Below are 19,837 nucleotides of genomic sequence, written 5' to 3'. Positions count from 1 at the left end.
CGCCACTGCTGCCACTCCTGGTCTTCTCCTCATCAGTCTAAACAGACACACATGCACATGCTCATGCAAACACACACGCACACACAACCACACACACACACACCCACACACACACACACATTAATTGTAGTGCACGTTAAAAGTTAATCAGATAATCAATCAGCTCCTAGTGAGCTGCCCACTGGGGCCGGTGTCCAGCCCTTTAGCCATGTGTATTTAGCCCCTGTTGATATGTGACGTTAATCATTGGGTAAGCCTGTCACATTCAGATCTCTCATCTGCACTGTGAGACTGTTTGTCTCCCTCACCTCACAGAGGTCATGGGCATCTCCCAGGTAACAGTCAACAGCAGGGTTGACCATCAGGAAATGGACAGACCTGCTCTCCTTCAGGACACACGGACACACACACACACAAACACACACACACACTTACTTAACCGACACAGCCTACATTGGAGTTTTCATTTTTATGCTATTCCTAATGTGGTTGTGGGTCTGCTCTTGCTGTTCTGCTATGTGTGTTAAGCTCTGTTCTGGCCTGTAGGATTACCCTCACAGAGAGCTACACTCAAAATCTGTTGAATGAAATACAAAAATAATACATTTTTAAATTAGAATCATACCTGTCTCGAAAAAATGTTTCGATCCGTTGGATCGGTCATACTGACCTGTGGGAGAAGTGCATTTATTTTGTGAATTGCTCAATTTGGTGAATTTGATAAGTAAATTGCTATGACTTACCTAGGCCCACTTTGGTCGAATGGCATTTGATCCAGAGGAAGTAAATTAATTCCAAGCGTTATTATGACGTCAAATTCAAACTTTAGAACGCCAACTGGCGCTAGTTAATAATTACGTCATCATTTGTTACCATGGAAACCCATGATCAGGCCATGAAAGAAGGTAACATCAGAGAATGTCTAATAAGGTAGACGGGCTCTGGTAACATGATGAAAGCCACTAATATCTACTTCTAACCTACACACATCGGCTAGTTGCGCATACAGTAGGGCCTACCACCCAACTCTTACATGAATACTGCGTAGCAAACTTATTATTTCTTTCATGACGCCCGTGGGCCTTAATTCCACACACCATTTACCATCTAGCTAAGGCTATCATACGACAAGTACGTTTTTTAAAAACATGTTTTGATAATAATTAAAAAAAACTACTAGAACTAGGCTACTCACAATTGAATATGGATAAAATGCTAGAATAGTATGCAAGTAATAACATGTAAGAAAAACAATGCACTGAACGCGAATAGGACTGGTCTGTCGCACTGAACGAAGAATGAGCAGACAACTCATGAACTCAACTAGCCCTGGCAGCAAATGTAATTCGCTGGCGCTAGGGGCGCGTCAAGATTTCTAGGCTAGAACTCAACACAATACACGATAAAAGATGAAGGCAAAGTCAAACCATAACTCGATCAAATGTTTATGGTTCTGAGCAGAAGCTTTTGTCCGAAACGACTTACAATGACATCAATAAACATTAATTTAACATTAAAATTAACAGTAGGCCTACCGGTAGTCATATGGCTGTGCTAGTAAAACACATGATTTTTGAGTAGGCCTAGCCTACGTTCCAAAATTATCACTTCACGCTTTGTGGAAGGGAACCTTCAGTGAGAATAACAAACAAGGGGACCAGAGACAAACTCTTTGCTCATCTTAAACGGTGTGTGAGTCTGTGCGAGAGTTTATGTCTGTGTGTGTATTGATTTGTGCTGATGTGTTGATTTCAGCTGGAAATTAGCATATGGGCAGCAATGTCCACACTCTGGTATTGGATGGTCACCATGCCCAGGCGCGCCTACGTCCGTACGCACTGTGCGTACCACCAGGCTACTCAACAAGGAGAGAAAATTTCCCTTGTGTGTGTGTGTTTGTAATGTGTATTCACACCAAATTGGCCCACCATACCTTCCCAACTATGCACAGTATACCATTAGCTGCATGCCATCAGGATATTTCCAATCAGGATATTTTTTATTACGTAAAGTTAGTGAACAGGTTATCAAAATTAACGCGCACACATTTTGTTTGAGTAGGAGACAGAATACGCACGCAGGCACGCAACTAGGCTACTTGATTTCTTTTACTCGGCTATCTGGTTATCAGCACACAATGTTTAGCTAATTCACTAACTCAATCATGGATATCACAAGTTTAAACAACGAAAACAGAAATGGAGGCAGCAAAGCTGGAGGAGTTATTTCAGATGGGCAAGAACAAGGTAGGCAATTGGTGTGCTTGTCATAACGTTAGACTGCATTACAGCTGTTTAAAGCCAGACGTAACGGTAACGCTAGAACAAAACTAAAGGTAACTTTAGCCTGTAGGGCTGTATCAAGTTGTCCAAATGAATAGGTAATTGTAGACGTTGTTGTTGTATTATTGCATGTGGATGTTGTTATGCTATCTAGGCTACTTTTTGCTGACCAATGCACAGACCTAAAACCGGGAAACGGACAAATATTGTCCACGCGTGATTTTTTTTTTTTTTTGCGGAGGGGGTGATGGGTGTGCGTACCATAGCATTAATTCCTGCAGGCGCCCCTGACCATGCCTGAGGTAATTACTGAGTGTGTGAATTAGAAACGCTAAATGATGTGCTTGCACACACACACGCGCGCGCGCGCACAGACACACACACTCACATGCATGCACGCGCACACACACACATACTGTACTATATTTGATGACATTCACTGATCACTTAGCAACCACACTTCATTGAACATTACTTTAGTATTTGAGATAAATAAAACTCCTTGTACAGTCGGTCAGATGTCAGACATAATAACTGGTGTGCTGTGGAGTAATTTTCAGTGATATTGACATGGTCTTCCTGAGCCATACTCTGTCTTGAGATTGTATCCATTTCACCCTTGTTTTGTGATTTGTGAGTGAAATGACAGTATGGAAAGACCAACTTTTGTTGAACTACAGGCGTTGCTGGTCCCTGCTATTGAAAAATAAGTGCATTTGACATACCAGATTGACTGAAAGCTCAAAGTAATCTTCTTGGCCATCTTGGTTGTATCAGGTAGGCGTGTTTTTTGTGTGCACGCACGCACACGTCTGGGGCCCAGGTGGGGGGCCAATGAGCTCTCCGTGCCCAGGGGCCCTTGGAAGTACAGCCGTGCTCATTCTGGGTTTTGTTCAGCAACCCAGCTGCTGAGTTAGTGCTTTACAACCGTGTCCTTCCCCTCCTTTACCAGCTGTTTCATTATTCTTCCAACTGTCCCATTTTTTGACGACTTGAATTGTACTGTAATACAAGTGTTAACAACTAGGGGGCAATGTTTAATCACTTTCTGTTAGCTCTTTCACAACATAAACAACATAATTACACCTGAGGGACATTGGCAAGCTCTCATCTTACTGTGGTTGTCACAGAGACCATGAGCAACACAATTAAGACTACCAGTTGTCCTGGTCCTAAGGTAACACTGTTTATCTGTGATCAAGACACATTTCCTGCCCTTCTACATTCAAGCAGAACTCGACAAAAGTAAGTGTGGGTGGTTTTCTCTCTACTCTGAATGAAAGGTGGTCAATGATATAATAAGACAGTAGGTAGACAGTATAGACGTAGATTACTATAAGTGGAAGGAACACAAATTGTGTTAATCATCAGCCTCAAATATTTTTTTCAAAAAAAAGCTCCTAAATGAAAAGTAGTCAAGTGTCAAGTTAAAGGCAGACTCGGTTAAAAAAAGGCTATACGGTTTGGCCACAGTTATTGACAGAGACTTGTTATAAACAAGGGGGGGGGGGGGGGGGGGGGCAGTTTCTTTATAGGCTCCTAAGCATTTACTTTTCACACACACACTCTCCACTGATGTATTTTAGGTACACCACAATGAGCAACTGTGATCCGTCTTCCAATGGCTTTGTGGTCGTTACCCATGTGTATCCACAACAAAGTGCCCAAAGTGATGTTTCACCCCAGACTGGAGCTGTGCCAACAGTCTCATCTCCGATTGGGAAATTCCTTAAAGGAGAACCAGCAGTCCTGGGAGTATGTTTATAATTGACACCATCACACTGCATCAGGCTGAAAAAGGCTCACATATAAATTGGTACATTTCAAGAAATGGTAGCATGCTTTCTTAATCAACTGTAACGCGTTTTTGATGTATTTTTCCTGCATGTTTCTGAATAGGCTATATATTTCATTTCTTGCAGACGGTCCAGATAATGACTGGCATTGTTGTATTCTTGTTTGGCATTGTGACTGCATTTCAATCATCAACAGTGTCCTCTTTCTCTGGTATCATGCTCTGGGGATCAATTAATGTGAGATTAATTCCCTTTTTTCTGCAGTCACAACATTCACTGAATTCATTAGCAAAGTCCGTCAATATTATGCTCATTTTTATAAATACAGTATTTTTTCATGTATTAGCCACCCTGTGTATAAACCACAGGACAGTGTTGTATGCTAATTCAAAACATAAAAATTGATACAAAAAAGATGTATTGACCACATCCATGAAATAAGAATGAAGAAATGCATCCGTGTAGCCTGCCCTGCCTGCATGAACCTCATAGCTGAAGAAAGTTTGCAAAATCAATGTAATAATGATAATAGATGTGAAATTACAGTACTCTCCATTAGCCTACATTTGTATACTGTACCATAAATGATAAATGCTGTATATTTCTGTCTCTGTTTACAATCTAAAACATAGTTGTTGTTTTTTTATATCATTGGCTACCTAAAATGTAAAATGTCCTCTTTTTTTAGTACATTATAGCAGGCTCTCTTACTGTTGAAGCCAATAAGAGGCTCTGTCAGTGTTTGGTGAGTCATTACAGATTATTTAACACTCAGTTCCTGATTTCTTCATGACATATATTTTTATAGAGTTATTTGCATGTGTGTGATGACGTATTGATCCTCATGGTTTTCAGCTTTGAGTTGTGCTGTGAATCTAAGATATCTTGTTATTGTTTTCTGTTTTATCTTGCAGCTCAAGGCATCACTGGTGGTGAATGTCATAAGCACCATAACTGCTGGAATCTCCATAATTTTACATAGCTTTGATTTCATTGTCCTAACAGACTTTCATCACAGTTGCCGTTATGAAGGCCATGACAATTATGACAATTATGATTGTTGGAGGAGTAGGGCATTGTTCTTGGTATGTATACCTCAATTAATTTACTATTGCATTCTGTAACATACATAATATAATATTTTGAATTTCCCCCACAACAGACCAGGGCAAGGGGGATTGCTGGAGTCATGATAGTTTTGTCAGTGCTGGAGTTCATTGTTTCCATATGCGTATCTGCATTTGTCTGCAAAGCCACCTGCTCCTCAAATACTCAGGTGAGTATATAGTGACACTTGTTGCCCACTAGTCAGTCAAATTAGTATTGACTACACCTCTCTGAGCTCTGAGTTGTTTTTTTTCCAGGTGGTCGTTTCAAGCCAGGTGCCCCCACCTTTTCTCATCTCCCGTGCATCTGCCCCTCCATTGAACACCTGTGAGGTACAGAGTCATGGAGAAGACTATTATGACTGACCTTACTGGCATGTGGGTGACTGGCTTGTGGATCCCTCAGCTAACCTTTTCATTTGGGCGTTTTTCCAGATGCCTCTCTTCCTGCCCAGTCTGGGTTCCCCTTTTCATCACAGCCGTGTTGATGGTCCGAGGGATGGCAAACCTGAAGATCTGCCCCCAGTGTACACCGCTTAAGGATGAGTCAGGTGCCTTTGTGTAATAATAATGATAACTTAGATTTGTTTATCGCCTTTCAAGATATCCAAGGTCGCTTAACAAAAACAAAAAAAGAGTCTTTTGAACGTGCCTATAGGGGGCACTGTGTACATTCAGAGGCAGATTGTTCCATAGACTGGGAGCAGCAGCACAGCAGTAGCAGGGGACACCAGCATCTGGTGCCCTTTCAAGTCAAATCATATGTGTTCTTAGTGAGCAAGGGTGAATAAGTAAAGTGAAATAAACCCTCAAGTCAACTAGCGTGTTCTGAGTCACTTCTTTGAATCGCATCTCAATTGAATGCAAAATGAGAGAAGAGGTTATCATCATACAGTACTTCTGTTTTATATAGGTCAGAACCATTAAGGCTTTATTGAACTGACTATAATAGATAATGTTGCCCTGTTGTCTAATGAATTGCCATCATTAATAGCCTAGTGGTGTGTATCATTGCAATCTCAGTTATCAGCAATGTGTGTCTGTACAATCACTTGCATGTGCTGTTAAATGTCTTAAAAAAGCAAATAAAAAAACAATATTCAGCACAACCTGCTATTTTGAATTGCATTCTGTCCATACAGTGATAACTTATTGCAGTTCAACACACAAAGTGAAATGTAACTGGGGAAAAGGACACAGGAATAAAACTGAAAGAAGCTCTTCTAAAACAATTTGGACGTAAGTTGCTTACTGCATTGTCTAACATTGGTTACATCTGCCAGTGTGTCGTGGCACTACTTATGGTCCTTCGTGGTGCATAACATACTGCAGTTCATCCCGAAACCTAAACACAGTGTGTGTGTGTGTGTGTGTGTGTGTGTGTTTGTGTATTTTACACACCTTGTAATAAAGTCAAGTCACAAAGGTAAAAAGTAAATGGGAAAACACACTGTGTGTGCGTGTGTGAGTGTGTACACAAAACCACTACAAAATGACTTGAAGGATGGCAAAGGCTGGGGCTAGAAGTGTTCCATGTAGGACCCATGGACCAGACTGAATCAAAGCATTTGCAGTGAACGTACATCATACAAACCTGTCTCATGATCTAGTAAGCCCTGGAAACTGGAGGCTGACTTTCAGATGCTGTATTGAGCTGTGCAGAAGAGGCTGAAGATACCAAACTGGGCCTTTGAATATTTTTACCCTGACTGGAGATAGTATTCATAATAGCCTAACAGGGCTCTTCAATTGGCGGCCCGCGGGCCATTTGTACTGGCCCTTTAAGCGCATGCTGTCGTCCACTCTTGCATCTCTCGCTGGCTTTAATCCTGCAGCCACTGCACCTCAGCCCATTGCACAAGTTAGACTACATTACAATTCATTAGGCTACATTTGTACATAAGCTGAACGTAAGTTCCATCTTAGTTTAGTTTCAACCTAAATTGGCACTACGTTGGAGTTTATGAACTACTCATATTTAACAGGTTGCACCACACAAATAGTTTCTGTCAACAAGGTGGAGCAGATCCGACTCCAAGGGAATTTCAAAGTATGTCTATACAGTAGCCTGGCTATTTTTTTCGCAACGATAGCGAAAGAAAAACTTGTAGTCTCTCTGTGTCCATTTAGTGAATGATGAATTTGTGCGTAGCCTAGGCTTTTGCCGGTGTCCTTCATTTCTTCGCGTCTTACAACATAATGCAATAATAGGCCTAGTCTAGTGAAGTCAGAAATGAGCCTGTCCAAAGTCCTTTTAGGCAAGTCCCTCCACTCCAATACTCCTCCACTCGGCGGCCATATGACAACGCTTTTTGGGCACTCGTCGGGCATCCATTTCGGCAGAAATGCGCGTGCGCAAGGCTTCACGACACCAATCTTGCTCCAGTGGCGAGATCACAACACATGATTGGCACCATAGACATAATATGATTGGCACGATGTCTTCACAACACACCATATGATTGGCTCAATGTATTCACATGTCGACGTTTTGCCGAGGAAGGGGTGGGTGGGATAGACAACGGCCATATTGGCGTGACAAACTAGCCCCATGCATTTCTATGGAGTATTTTTTGAGTGCTGTGTCTACAAATTAGAAAGTCTCTGGCCTGTCTAAAGGCCTCTTGGAAATCATGTGACATTAAATGCGCACTCAATTGCGATTCGAAGCAAAAAGTATCACCGATAGCCTAACGAAGGTAAATTGCATTTGTAAATGTGGCGACGGCAAAACGTTTTGTGGTTAAAGTGAATCGTAGACTATATATTAACAAAAGAAAGTGAAGGAGATGATTTGCACCTCCGTTCACCAAATAAAGGCTGTGGTTGTGTTTCTACAATATGTTGGCACAAAACGTAATTTCTGTCAGAAACCAAGTAGGCTAAATGTTTTCATTGTCATCGTGAACTATGCCCATGTTCAGTAGGCTATGTTTTTCATTTATTCAAGCAGTGACATTTGGTATAATGCATGGGGTAACATGGCGTGCGTCAGAAAAAAGATGGGCCTGTCCCTCTCAAAACATGTTAAAATAGTGTGATTAGAACCAGAAAAGAAAAAAATCCCGGGGAGACACCCCATGAAAATGCACTGTACTGTTCTTCCAAGGCTTTTTACAGTGCATGAAAATGCACTGTACTGTTCTTCCTAGGCAACTTCAACAACTTCTTATTATTATTATTCCGCTTACCACTTTTTCCGTACGCAATTTCTCTTGAACAGTTTAACTTAGAAACTTCGTTCAAACTTTGCAACGTAGGTCTTCAAACAGATCGGGTTGGTATGACTTTTCAACTTTGAAACTTTTATACTTTTTAAACTATTAAAGAAAAACTTTTAAAAAATCCCCATAGACTTAACATTGCCGATTATGACATCATAATACGGCCATTAAGCAGCCTCAGGCTTTAAGCATACAATCTGGGTCATATCCTATTCAACTGTTTCCTCTGCCCAAAACTGTTTCAAAATAAAAGTCCTCACTACAATAATCCACTGTTAAACAATGTAACCCATTAAACTACATAACTTTTTACATTCAACTTTTAAACAGTCTACTTTTAAACTATCATTAAACTATCTATTAAACTAGCTGTCTATCAACAACTTTTAAACTATCTACTGTCTATCAACAACTTTTAAACTATCTACATTCAGCTTTTAAACAGTCTACTTTTAAACTATCAACTTTTATTAAGCTATGCAACCACCATGTCTATCCTAGCATCACCGTAGTAACCATCTCTGTATTATCTGTTTTAACTATACATGATATTTTACATCACAACTTTAGCATTTTCATGCACTGGTAATTCCTTGGAATTGCATTTCTAGTTCTTCTTCTTCTGCTTTTTCTTCTTCTTCTTCTAACGCATTTAATGCAGCTTCAACCGTTTAACGTAGAAACTTCAGCTTTTCAGCTTTGTAACTTTTATACTTTTTAAACTATTAATTAAAAACTACTCAAAATTTCCACATAGACTTAACATTATGATTATGACATCACAATACGGCCGTTAAGCAATTAGAATCCTATGGCAGGTGTTCGGGCCACCTGCATCAACTGCCAGTCTCAGGCTTTAAGCATAAAAACTGGCCCTATTAAGACTACACATCCTGTTCAACTGCTTCCTCTGCCAAAAACTGTTTCAAAATAAAAGTCCTCACTACAATATTTCACTGTTAAACAATTTAACCCTTTAAACTACTGAACTTTTTAACTGTTCAGCCATTGTAACTGTTACTTGTCATCAACTATGACTCCTACCCACTGTAGCTAGTTAGCATGGTTAACATAGTTAGCATGTTAGCATTGTTAACATTGTTAGCATTTTTAGCAAAACTGCTAAAAACGATTAGCTAAGTTAACTAAGTAATATGGTTAGCATAGTTAGCATGCTAGCATGTTAGCATGTTAGTTAGCATAGTTAGCATAACTGCTAAAAATGATTAGCTAAGTTAGCTAAGTAACATGGTTAGCATAGTTAGCATGCTAGCATGTTAGCATGCTAGTTAACATTTTTATTAAAACTGCTAAAAATGATTAGCTAAGTTAGCTAAGTAACATGGTTAACATAGTTAACATATTAGCATGTTAATTAGCATTTTTAGCAAAACTGCTAAAATGATTAGCTAAGTTAGCTAAGTAACATGGTTAGCATAGTTAGCATGCTAACATGTTAGCATGTTAGTTAGCATAGTTAGCATAACTGCTAAAAATGATTAGCTAGGTTAGCTAAGTAACATGGTTAATATAGTAAACATTTTAACATTGTTAACATGCTAGTTAACATAGTAACTTGGTTAACATTATTATCTTTGTTAACATAGTTAGCATAACTGCTAGCAAACATTAGAGCCATTCCAACTGTCAGTTATCGTCAACTATCTACCTAAATAATTTAACCATTTAAACTATCCACCTATTTAACTGTTCAGTCATTCCAACTATATTAAACCTCATCTACCTAGCAACCAATATAGTTTGTTTTTACTCTGTATGATATTTTACATCATATTTTTTGCATTTTCATGCACTGTATTTCCTTCGGGAAATGCTTTTCTAGTTATTATTAGGCTATTATGACTGGCCTGCCCCCACTGCTAAAAATAGGCCTATACGTCAGAAGAGCTTATGCGACTGATTATTACACATTTAATTCACCTGAACAGTGTTTGAATCCTGTTTGTACTCACTGGAAATCTTGGACCTAGCAGTACTGTGCAAAGCACAGATTCCATTACTGTTATCTTTTTACAGATTTCATTCCATATTAGCCATCAACAACCAGTTAAAGATGTTGTTATGCATGTACAAAATACAACATTTGAACACCCCTATTGCTGCTGTTGTACTTCATTGTATCTACAGCTGTAATGTGATTACTCATATTTCAAGCCTCCATTTCTCCGGCCCCTCAGTTGTGATGCTTTTCATGAACTGGCCCCCATTACAAACTAATTGAATAGCCCTGGCCTAGTATGTAGGCTTCAGATGGATATAGGCCTATCTCTGGATTTCAGTATTATTGATATTTTTATTAGGACTATTATTATACTCATTTTGTTTGTATTTTATTTATATCCTGGGATTTTGTGATGTAGTTGACCGGGTTAACATTTCACTATCCCGTTTACCAACAAAACTAGATGCGCGCGCAGCCGTGAGGCAGAAGACGCTTGGTGGCCGTCCACAACGTTATAAACTTAACCTAAATAGTATGCTACTGTAAACTACAATCGGATTTTTTTGTATACCCCTGTTGTCTCAATGATAATAACATCTCATTTCAGACTATACTTCAAAGTTTGACGTTCATTTGGATTATTAATATAACATTAATTATTAATAATCCAAACATCATTTTTGACATGCATTCCGTTAGGGATATTGAACATATTTAACATTCTCTAACCATCGTGATTTCGAATTGGTGCAGTTTTCAGCACAAAAACTCATTTTATTCTTTTGCTCTTTTGCATTGCTGTTCTATGGTGCTTTCTGCCTCTTGGTTGCGCGCGCATGTTTTCGTGACGTTCCATAGAAATCCAGGCTAAATCTATCGAATCCTAGCCAGAGAATGGCTCTGTCTATGGTCCTAACACAGTACAGGCTGCGCAGACTTATACATACTTGAACCAGAGCCCGTCCTTATTAGACATTCTCTGCTTGAACGTACCCTTGTGATGCAACCGGGACGAAAGGCATTGTGGGTTGCATGAGGTGAACGTTGTGCACGACATTGAAGGGAGCTTGTTTCTGTCAAGGTAAGCGGTTACTTTTATGGTTCAATTCAATATGTAAAGTGATTTTCCTTGGTTAAAAGATGATGTGATGTATTTTGATTGAGTAGGTTTTGAGGGTGTTTTCGAATGACAACAGTTGTGTTTTATAACCGCGCTAACGTAACGAATTGATAGCTTGCTGTCTTACTGAGATGCCAGTTGACCAATAACTTACTTAACCTTACGTTAGCTGCTCAGTATTATCATTTACCACTCCTGTTTTTTCTATGGGTTGTGTTTTTTAGTGTTACGCAAGCAAATTACGAAAGGAAATGTCAATTTAGCCATTAGCGAACATGAAGCTATTGATGCACAAGGCGTTCGGATTTATGGTTATCATAGATCCAGGTCCTGTTTTAAGTCGATTTGAGCCATATTTCAAGCTTCATATCGATAATTGACTAAGGAAGTTACTGGAATGTCATCTGCATGTTGAACTTGAAGCCGTGATTGCCTTAACTTTACCATCATTGACTTCAGCTTTAATAGGTGTATGGTCGGACAGTGACTATGACCGAGACTGTGTCCAACCACATGGGCTCAGTGAAGGTCAAGACCTTCTCTTCCCCAGAATACAGTTCTGGATCTGCACCACCACGGAGCTGTCCCATGCATCAGGACCACAAACAAAGTAAGAATAAGGCGACATGGTAGGACACTGGTCTAATCCTCATGACAGTCAGTGTGCAACATTTTACTCCATAGACAATGCACTGTGACTTCCAAAGTGACAACCACCCTGATATAATGCTGCCTTTTTCAAGGTGCTCCTCCCCCAGAATGCCCCATGCACAAGGCGTCTGCACCTGCCCAGCAGGCACCAAAGACTTCCCCTTCCGTCCCAGAGACTCCTGCTCATCAGGACCGAGCCTATGAGTTTGTAGAGTGTCCAATGAAGGCAGCAAGAGGAGAGAACGGAGCAATGTCTGACATAAACCCTGCAAACATGGTATCATCACTTACAATTTCTATTTAGTAAAGGTACTCTAAGCGATGTTGGGTAATTCTGTTGACTTCTGTCACTTCTGTTGACGTTCAAACAAAACAGAGAGCTAGCTCGCCCCTCCCTCCCGTGCCACTGAAACTTCTGAAAGTTTATCTTGTCTGAGATTGGCAGGAAGAGTTTGTTATGTTTCATGGTCCATGCTGGACCAGGCTGTTTTTGTTTCTGTTTTTGGAGCCTGGGCTGTCGACAGAGACTATGTTTTTTTTACAGTGTATACAGCTAGCGGATGGTAAGGTGATGTTTGCTGTATGTGACAAAAAATGTTTTATCTTAGAAACTGTGTAACATTGCTTAGAGTAACTTTAATTTCGCAAATGCTTCCAACCAAAGCAACTTACATATGTCAATAATATTCAGGGTTATGGAATTTTGAAAAGTCTATTCCAGACATGGAAAGTCAAAGATTTTTATCATTTTGGGGGCAAAGTCAGGGAATTTTGTTGTAGAAGTTTAAAATGTACTTGCCAAAATACATTTATACAAATATATCTCCATTCAGAATTGGTGTATATCTGGTTATTAGCTTTACTGTTTGTTTGAGTAATTGTGGTTAGCCCAACTTTGTTTATTCATTGCCCATTTATTCACCTCCCGCTCTAAAAAAGTAAAAGATTCTTGAACACTGCACGACTGTTCTGAAATCTTTAGTCGTGTATTGTACCCTTCATTATATAGTAGGTCATAGATAGAGATAGATAGATACTTTATTGATCCCTAGGGGAAATTCAAGAAGGTCATGGAAATTCGGGGGGGGGGGAGGTGTAAGGGAATAGTCATGGAGTTTTACATTTCATTTAGAGTGGGAACCTTGTATATTGCAAGGGCCATTGTCCCCGTAGCAACTTGGGGTTGAGTGCACAATGGAGGAAGCTCTTTAACCACTAAGCTTCCACCACCACCACACTTATACTTTACTTGTACTTAAATGTACACACATACGTATCTTGTAAAATGTGTGTGATTGGGCTACTAGCCATTTAATTTCCCTGAACTTTCAATGCTGATTTTACGCTATTTACGCTATTATCTGACCTCAGACCTTGTGACCTGTGACCTTGTGAATGGGTGTCTTGCAGATGCCCCCGCCCAACCAGACGCCAGCAGCTGGTCAGCCTTTCCCTCTGTCTGTGAACAGACAAGAGTCCACAATCCCCCGGGCCGGGTCTGAACAGAACTGGGTCTACCCATCAGAACAGATGTTTTGGAACGCAATGCTACGCAAAGGGTGAGCTTACTGGCCAAGATGCTGGGGTTTTTAGCCATACATTGTACCTACTACTTTCTTATCAGACAAACATTTATACAAAACGTTAGTATTAGAACAGACTCGGGTCATTAGTCAGAAGATGTATTTGATCAAACCTGTTTCACAAGACCATTATTGTGTAACCATCACTAAAATAACACATTTAAACCTCTGCTGAAATTAGATGGCGCTGGAATGAGGGTGACATTGGACAGAAGGACATGAAAAGCATCATCAAGATTCACAACCAGAACAATGAGATGGCTTGGCAGGAGATCCTCAGATGGGAGGCTCTTCATTCAAAGTGTGTAGAGAATGATTGACATCCCAGCATAAGTTGGTGTCGGATTAACTCAAAATGTTAGATTGAGTAGCTTAATAGATCAATGTAATCTTTTTTTGTGTGTAATAGAGAGTGTCCTTGTGGTCCAACTTTGGTTCGGTTTGGAGGCAAAGCAAAGGAGCTCACACCAAGAGCCAAGTTCCGCCATTGGATGGGGTACGGTTCTTCCCCCCCCGTAATCATTAATTAAGAAAGACTGGATCTGTGTGCTGGGTAGCAGTGTGATTAAACCATCCTATTTTACTCTTTGTGATTTTCAGGCATGAATTGCCATTTGACAGACACGACTGGATTGTAAATCGTTGTGGAAAAGAGGTCCGATACGTCATAGACTACTATGATGCTGGTCTCTCCACCAAACACACCATTCTAGATGTGCGGCCTGCTCTAGACTCCATTGGAGCAGTGTGGGACCGCATGAAAGTTGCATGGTTTCACTGGACCTCCTCATGACTCCTGACCAGTAGGGGGCACTGGTCACTATCAACAATTCATGTATTCTGCCAGAGAAAAACTAATACCCATTGTGCTTTGAAATGAACTTCTGCATCGTTCACCAGTCAATCTTTAAGCAATAATTACCAGTGATGCTTCTGAGAGGTGGCCTTAGTCGGCCTTGCTTTGGTCCTAGGGTAGAAATTCCATATTTTGTTTTTAAATTCATTTGAGTATCTGAATAGAGGATTGACAGCACATAGTATGGTTTATAGATGGCTGAACACACCTGTGTGAAGGCGATTTATTCATTTCATGGAGGTATGCAATGTATAGTATTTCTTATACATCAATTGTGGATACAGGAAACTGTCTTATGATATTCCACTCATCTATAATAAGGTGTGAGTTTCAAGAGTACATGGTTTGAAGCTTCCTTTTTGGATATGTTGATATCGTATGATTCTCTTGCTTGGATGCATATGTTTATTTTATGCACATTATTTGTTGCCAGAATTCTAAACAGTTAAAACACATACATAACTGAATAGTTATGATTTTTTGTCTGAGCTGTCACATAATAAAATGTTATTTATTTGTAATCACTGATTACTGTTTTTGTGATTACTTGGTTTCTGAAAAGAATATATCATTAACTTTTATTACTGTGACTAACTTTTGGCTGGACTGGAAGCTTTTCCAGCTACAATATCAGTGCAGTGGTGTGTACGTGCACCTATACGTGACCACTGCAACAATTCGCCGGTAGGGGGTGCCGTGAAGGGACACTCCCGTCTGATTTAAATAAGCGCTCGGCTAAAGCTAACGTCGGCCTTTTAGAGACAAGAATCCAATTGTAAGCTGCCATAAAGACTTTATGGTATGTACATTAGACGCATGTGACTGACTGGGTAAATGCATTCAACGTTGGTTTGGTTTCTTTAAGTCTTGGCTGCGACAGTAGGCCTACTGTCAATGAACTGCCCTAGCCTGCAACACCAAGCTAACTCGTCTATTCAAATTTGGCTATGCTAGCGTGTAGTCTGGTAGACCTGACTATCATAAAGTGTGATTAGGTTGTTGATCACGAGACGTAGGTTTTAAGTTATGTTAATATTTCAAAATGTAACAAAATTGACGAGATAGCTTGGGTGCAGACATATTTGAACGTTAACTGTTATCCACATAGCTCCAAGTTTTTCTTCCATCTTTGTGTGATATCGTTAAGTTATCTTATATATCTGAGTATCTTTATAACGTTACAGTCTATTAGTAGCGTTAAGCGTTGTTGAAATTTGCTGACTTAACAGAATCGTTTCCTTGATAAACTTGAGACATTATTTCCCCCAGGTAGTCTGAGCTAGCGAAACTGTTGTCCTCTGACTTCACTGGTCCGACTGTTTACACTCCTGAAATTGCAAACATGTCCACCGACGTGAAGCCTGCCATTGTACAGTCCACCAATACCACGATGCCAGCAGGTATAAATAGAGGTTTCACTCTTGTGTGTGTATGGCTTCAACGTACATAATGTTGCTCTTTCATCCTTTAGTTCATTTTATTTTACCCGCAGGCAGCAGTCGCGTATCCTGCACAGTCTACGGGTGCAAGAGGTCCTACACGGACATGACAGCGCTTAACAGTCACATCAACGACCACCAGATTCCTGCAGAGTCTTTGCCAGGTGAACTGTTCTACTGTGTTTAATTGTCATTTAATGCCGTGGTGTCATGCCATGTGTTCGTATATGGACTTGGCATGAGTATGTTGAGAGTATTCCTTACCACGCTGTGGAAGTATTTGAACCTTGTGTTTGCTTGGTTTTGTTTAGAGCAAAGGATGATGTTTATGGGGCAGCTTTTTGAGCAATGTTGCTTGACAACCACATCACCAGTTCCATGTTTTCTGATTGGATGATCATGAATGTTTGCCAACTGATTATTAAAGTTCTTTTGAAAACTTGAACTAGCCAGAACCCACTTAACAACATGGCTCAAAAAGTCTAATTGTGTATCATCAGCTTTATTCATAAAGCATGGTGTAACCTGTTTATTTATCCTTCCTGTCATCTCCCACCTAACCTCTGTGAACAGGGAAAGTATTCCTGTGCTCTTCATTGGGCTGTGAGGGGTCATTCTCCAGCATGCAACAGCTAATGGAACACATGAGGGTCCACTATAAGCCAAATATCTTTTTCATGTGAGTGTGTGAAATTATAACTTTTTGAATATGACAATGTTTATAACTGGTAGCATTTAAAAAAAAATCTTTATTAACTAAATACTTGTATTATCTTTCTTAAAACAAAGAGTGGCATAACGAAAATATGTTTTAAGACCTGGAACACACATATTTATTGTTCCATTTTTTTCTTCTTCTCTGTAGCTGTGAGAGTTGCCGGGCCAAGCTGCGATCCTATCGCACACTGCTGAAACACCTGCAAACCTGCGCTAAAGTAGCCAAGAGCAAGGCAGCGCGTGCAGGGGCGCTCGGTGAACAAGGGCCTGAGTCTGAGCTTGCGACCCCCATCTCAGCACCTGACCCATCGGAGGCGTACAAGGAGGAGGATATGGAGACAGAAATCAGCCTGCCGCCCGCAGAAACCCCCACAGCTATGGGGCATTCACCCGACCCCATGCTCTCTTCCAGTCCCAAGGAGGTGTCTGCTCAGAGTCCCAGCAGTGTGCCTCAGACCTCCCCATCGCAACCACTGTCCTCCCCCTTGCCTCAGAGTGCTTCAGCTGCCTCCAATGCTGTCTGGAGGAAAAATCAAGGTGAGCCATACAGTATGCTTTCGCTTCTGCTGTTGCCATATGCTCTCTCTGTCTCTCTCTCTCGCTCTCTCTCACACATATTCTCTCTCTCTCTGTCTCTCGAGAGCTGAAGGAGAACAATGTCCAGAGAAGCTTTCCTAAGATCGACTTTGAGTCCTGACCTATGTGTGTGTGTGTGTGTGAGATTTAATGCTGAGAGCCATTGCAGAGCTCTGCCGTTGTGAGTGAACTGTGTTTTGTCATGTTGCACTGTCCTGCCAGACACGCCTGGGCCTCAAATGCACAGATGGAACTCTCCTCCAAGCAGTCACACTATAAGTAGAGGTACGGTCCAGGTGAGGCCTTAAGAAACCCACTAACTCACAAAGGTGCATCCACACACTATGAAGACCCACACATGCACTCAGATTTAATCTCTAATCTAAATCTGTTGATAAGTTAGAGGTTTACTCTTACCTATCAACCTTTGAGCTCGGCAAATTTGCTACAGGCTGGGTGACACTTTTCCATTTCTTATTTTGAACCCCTCTCCCCCACCCCCACCACACTAACCCAGCTAACCATTGCAGGTGTGGAGAGTGCGCTTCGCTAGCCAGCATCCTCTCCTCTTGCCTGCTGCTCATTGTAGCGCACCTGCCCCACCCTTCCCCTCTGCAAGAGTTCTGTCTGGCAGCTTTCCGCACTCCTACCTCCACCCCACCAACCCCTGTTTTCATAACTCTGTCTGGTTGAGGTTCATACATGCCCTAATGGCTGTCATCCAGCTTGACCGGTGATACCTTAATGGCCGTCCAGCCTGGCTGGTGATGGCTTGTCTTGAAGTGCTCTGGCTGGCTGTTTTTTTTTTTCTCTCTCAAACTTTATGATGCCTTGTTTGCCAATCCACCGATGTTCCCGTTTTTGCCACCTATTGCCAAGTATTTGACAAGAAATTGACACCCAATGATCTTCTCGAAAGATATTCCCAATAACATTGTGATCAAGGAAGACTGAAAGCTTCAAGTTTTTAGCACATTGAAAATGATTCATGCCAGCTGTCCTTACAGTCACAAGCTTAATCAGTTTCACTGTAGGGCCAGTCAGATATAATCTTGTGATGCTGTATCCCCTAGTCCCATCTTTTCTCTGTATCCTCAGGCCAGTCCTTCAGCAGCCGCATCTTATGGGAGCACACCAGGGGGCGCTACAACTGTCTCCAGTGTGGCCACAGCACCCCCAACCGCAAGGAGATGACCACTCACATCGAGGGCCAACATAAGAGCCCCTCTGGAAAAACATCCTCTGAGACTGGTATGAATCCCTCAATACTATCATTGTAAACCCTCAGACTTTAAGGCCTGTCCACACTGTTAGCAATAAGACATGTTTAACTATAACAATATGAATGTCCATATTGACCAACGATAAAGATAGTCTCTCAGGAATACTCTTCAGCTTCATTGATGTGATGTCTAAAATTTGATTGGTAGAGAACGCCGTTTCCAAGGAAATGTTTATGCCACTGTTCCCGCGTCTGTCGCCTCATTACTCGCTGAAACGATGTGTGGCCGTCCAAAATGGAATTAATGGTCATTTCTGTTCTTAGGACTGGCCTTTCCTCATTTACCTGAGGCAGTGGTAGCGTAGTCGTTAAGGAGCTGGGCTAGCATGTAGTAGTGTGGTAGCGTAGTCGTTAAGGAGCTGGGCTAGCATGCAGTAGCCTGAAAAGTTTGTTGTGCCCTTGAGCAAGGCACTTAACCCCAAGTTGCTCTGGGGACAATTGCCCTTGTAATATAACTGACATATGTAAGTCGCTTTGGATAGAAACCTTTGCTAAATGAATAAATATAATTGTAAATCAATCTGTTTATGTTGCAGACGGAACAGAGAGCCCTACACAGCTACAGTCTCCATCAGATGGGGAACTCTCGGCCGACACCCACCCGTGACTCATTCTGCATCACTCAGTAGTGAATAAGGTCTTCGCCATTGCATCTCATGACAGCACTGAAAACTCGGTTGTAATATTTCATCAAAGGCTATTTTGTGATGCATATGAGAATATTTTGATGCTGCTTCAGTTGTATGTTTTTTGTCTTGTCTTTGTGTTACCCTACAGACTAATAAAAGATTTCCATGCTGAAGATTTCGATTTGACATAGTATCATTGTTCATATTGTTTTCTTGCATGTGGTTATTTTAGCATATTTACATGAAGCTTAAACAGTTTTTCATTCAGTCAGCTTTCATTTAACTTCCTTGTGCTATATGCTTCATCATCAAAATAACGTAACATTTTATCATTGCCCTACCACCCTAAAAACAATGAAATTTGACACTTAATCCTGGAGTATCTCCTGACCTTGATGTGACCTTACAATCATTATTGTAGGTGTTTGTTAAAGTTTACTGTTAACAATACTCTGTTTTTATACACTCTTGCACTTTCTATTAAGACTAAACTGTTCGGATAAGCTGTTGAATCTTCAAAATGCTAGTATGCACGGCAAAGACATGTACATAAAAGATAAATGCAAATCATTTATTAGCTCATGGCAATACATTGTGGGAATACACACAGAGA

The 19,837-nt window shown here is 40.8% G+C and overlaps 2 protein-coding genes across 5 annotated transcripts; both read left to right on the top strand.

The window, feature by feature from the left end:
• Nucleotides 1-11,394: 11,394 nt before the first annotated feature.
• Nucleotides 11,395-15,105, top strand: LOC143117368 (holocytochrome c-type synthase-like). Its single transcript, XM_076279062.1, has 7 exons — nt 11,395-11,452; nt 11,951-12,101; nt 12,235-12,419; nt 13,553-13,701; nt 13,907-14,026; nt 14,135-14,221; nt 14,326-15,105. The coding sequence occupies exons 2-7, from the start codon at nt 11,981-11,983 to the stop codon at nt 14,516-14,518; spliced, it is 855 nt and encodes a 284-aa protein (XP_076135177.1). The 5' UTR covers nt 11,395-11,452; nt 11,951-11,980; the 3' UTR covers nt 14,519-15,105.
• Nucleotides 15,106-15,270: 165 nt separating this feature from the next.
• On the top strand, nt 15,271-19,399 carry LOC143117367 (zinc finger protein 414-like). 4 transcript variants are annotated; one of them, XR_012985975.1, is made up of 8 exons: nt 15,271-15,380; nt 15,855-15,981; nt 16,074-16,184; nt 16,594-16,699; nt 16,886-17,274; nt 17,536-17,609; nt 18,412-18,564; nt 19,132-19,399. XR_012985975.1 is itself a non-coding variant. In XM_076279059.1 (8 exons), exons 1-8 carry the CDS (start codon nt 15,378-15,380, stop codon nt 19,200-19,202), a joined length of 1,023 nt encoding a protein of 340 aa, XP_076135174.1. In that variant the 5' UTR covers nt 15,271-15,377; the 3' UTR covers nt 19,203-19,399. The 4 variants fall into 4 exon arrangements, 3 of the variants coding, with proteins under 3 accessions (XP_076135174.1, XP_076135175.1, XP_076135176.1); XM_076279059.1 differs by having other exon boundaries at nt 17,536-17,598; XM_076279061.1 differs by having other exon boundaries at nt 15,279-15,380; nt 15,851-15,981; nt 17,536-17,598.
• Nucleotides 19,400-19,837: the final 438 nt, after the last annotated feature.

This window comes from Alosa pseudoharengus, unplaced genomic scaffold (genome assembly GCF_046254945.1).
Source record: "Alosa pseudoharengus isolate Yale_2024_CS ecotype anadromous, Long Island Sound unplaced genomic scaffold, YU_APseudo_1.1 YU_APseudo_1.1_scf_11, whole genome shotgun sequence".
Classification (NCBI taxonomy): domain Eukaryota; kingdom Metazoa; phylum Chordata; class Actinopteri; order Clupeiformes; family Clupeidae; genus Alosa; species Alosa pseudoharengus.
This window is presented reverse-complemented; position numbering and strand designations above follow the sequence as displayed.

What these genes read in the sequence shown, in the direction of transcription:
- LOC143117368 (XM_076279062.1), top strand. Translation starts at nt 11,981, where the DNA reads ATGACCGAGACTGTGTCCAACCACATGGGCTCAGTGAAGGTCAAGACC. An exon ending in ACATAAACCCTGCAAACATG is followed by an intron (nt 12,420 to 13,552) that starts GTATCATCACTT and finishes GGTGTCTTGCAG; the next exon opens with ATGCCCCCGCCCAACCAGAC. An exon ending in AAGTTCCGCCATTGGATGGG is followed by an intron (nt 14,222 to 14,325) that starts GTACGGTTCTTC and finishes TGTGATTTTCAG; the next exon opens with GCATGAATTGCCATTTGACA.
- LOC143117367 (XM_076279059.1), top strand. An exon ending in AAGCCAAATATCTTTTTCAT is followed by an intron (nt 16,700 to 16,885) that starts GTGAGTGTGTGA and finishes TCTTCTCTGTAG; the next exon opens with CTGTGAGAGTTGCCGGGCCA. An exon ending in TGTCTGGAGGAAAAATCAAG is followed by an intron (nt 17,275 to 17,535) that starts GTGAGCCATACA and finishes CTGTCCTGCCAG; the next exon opens with ACACGCCTGGGCCTCAAATG.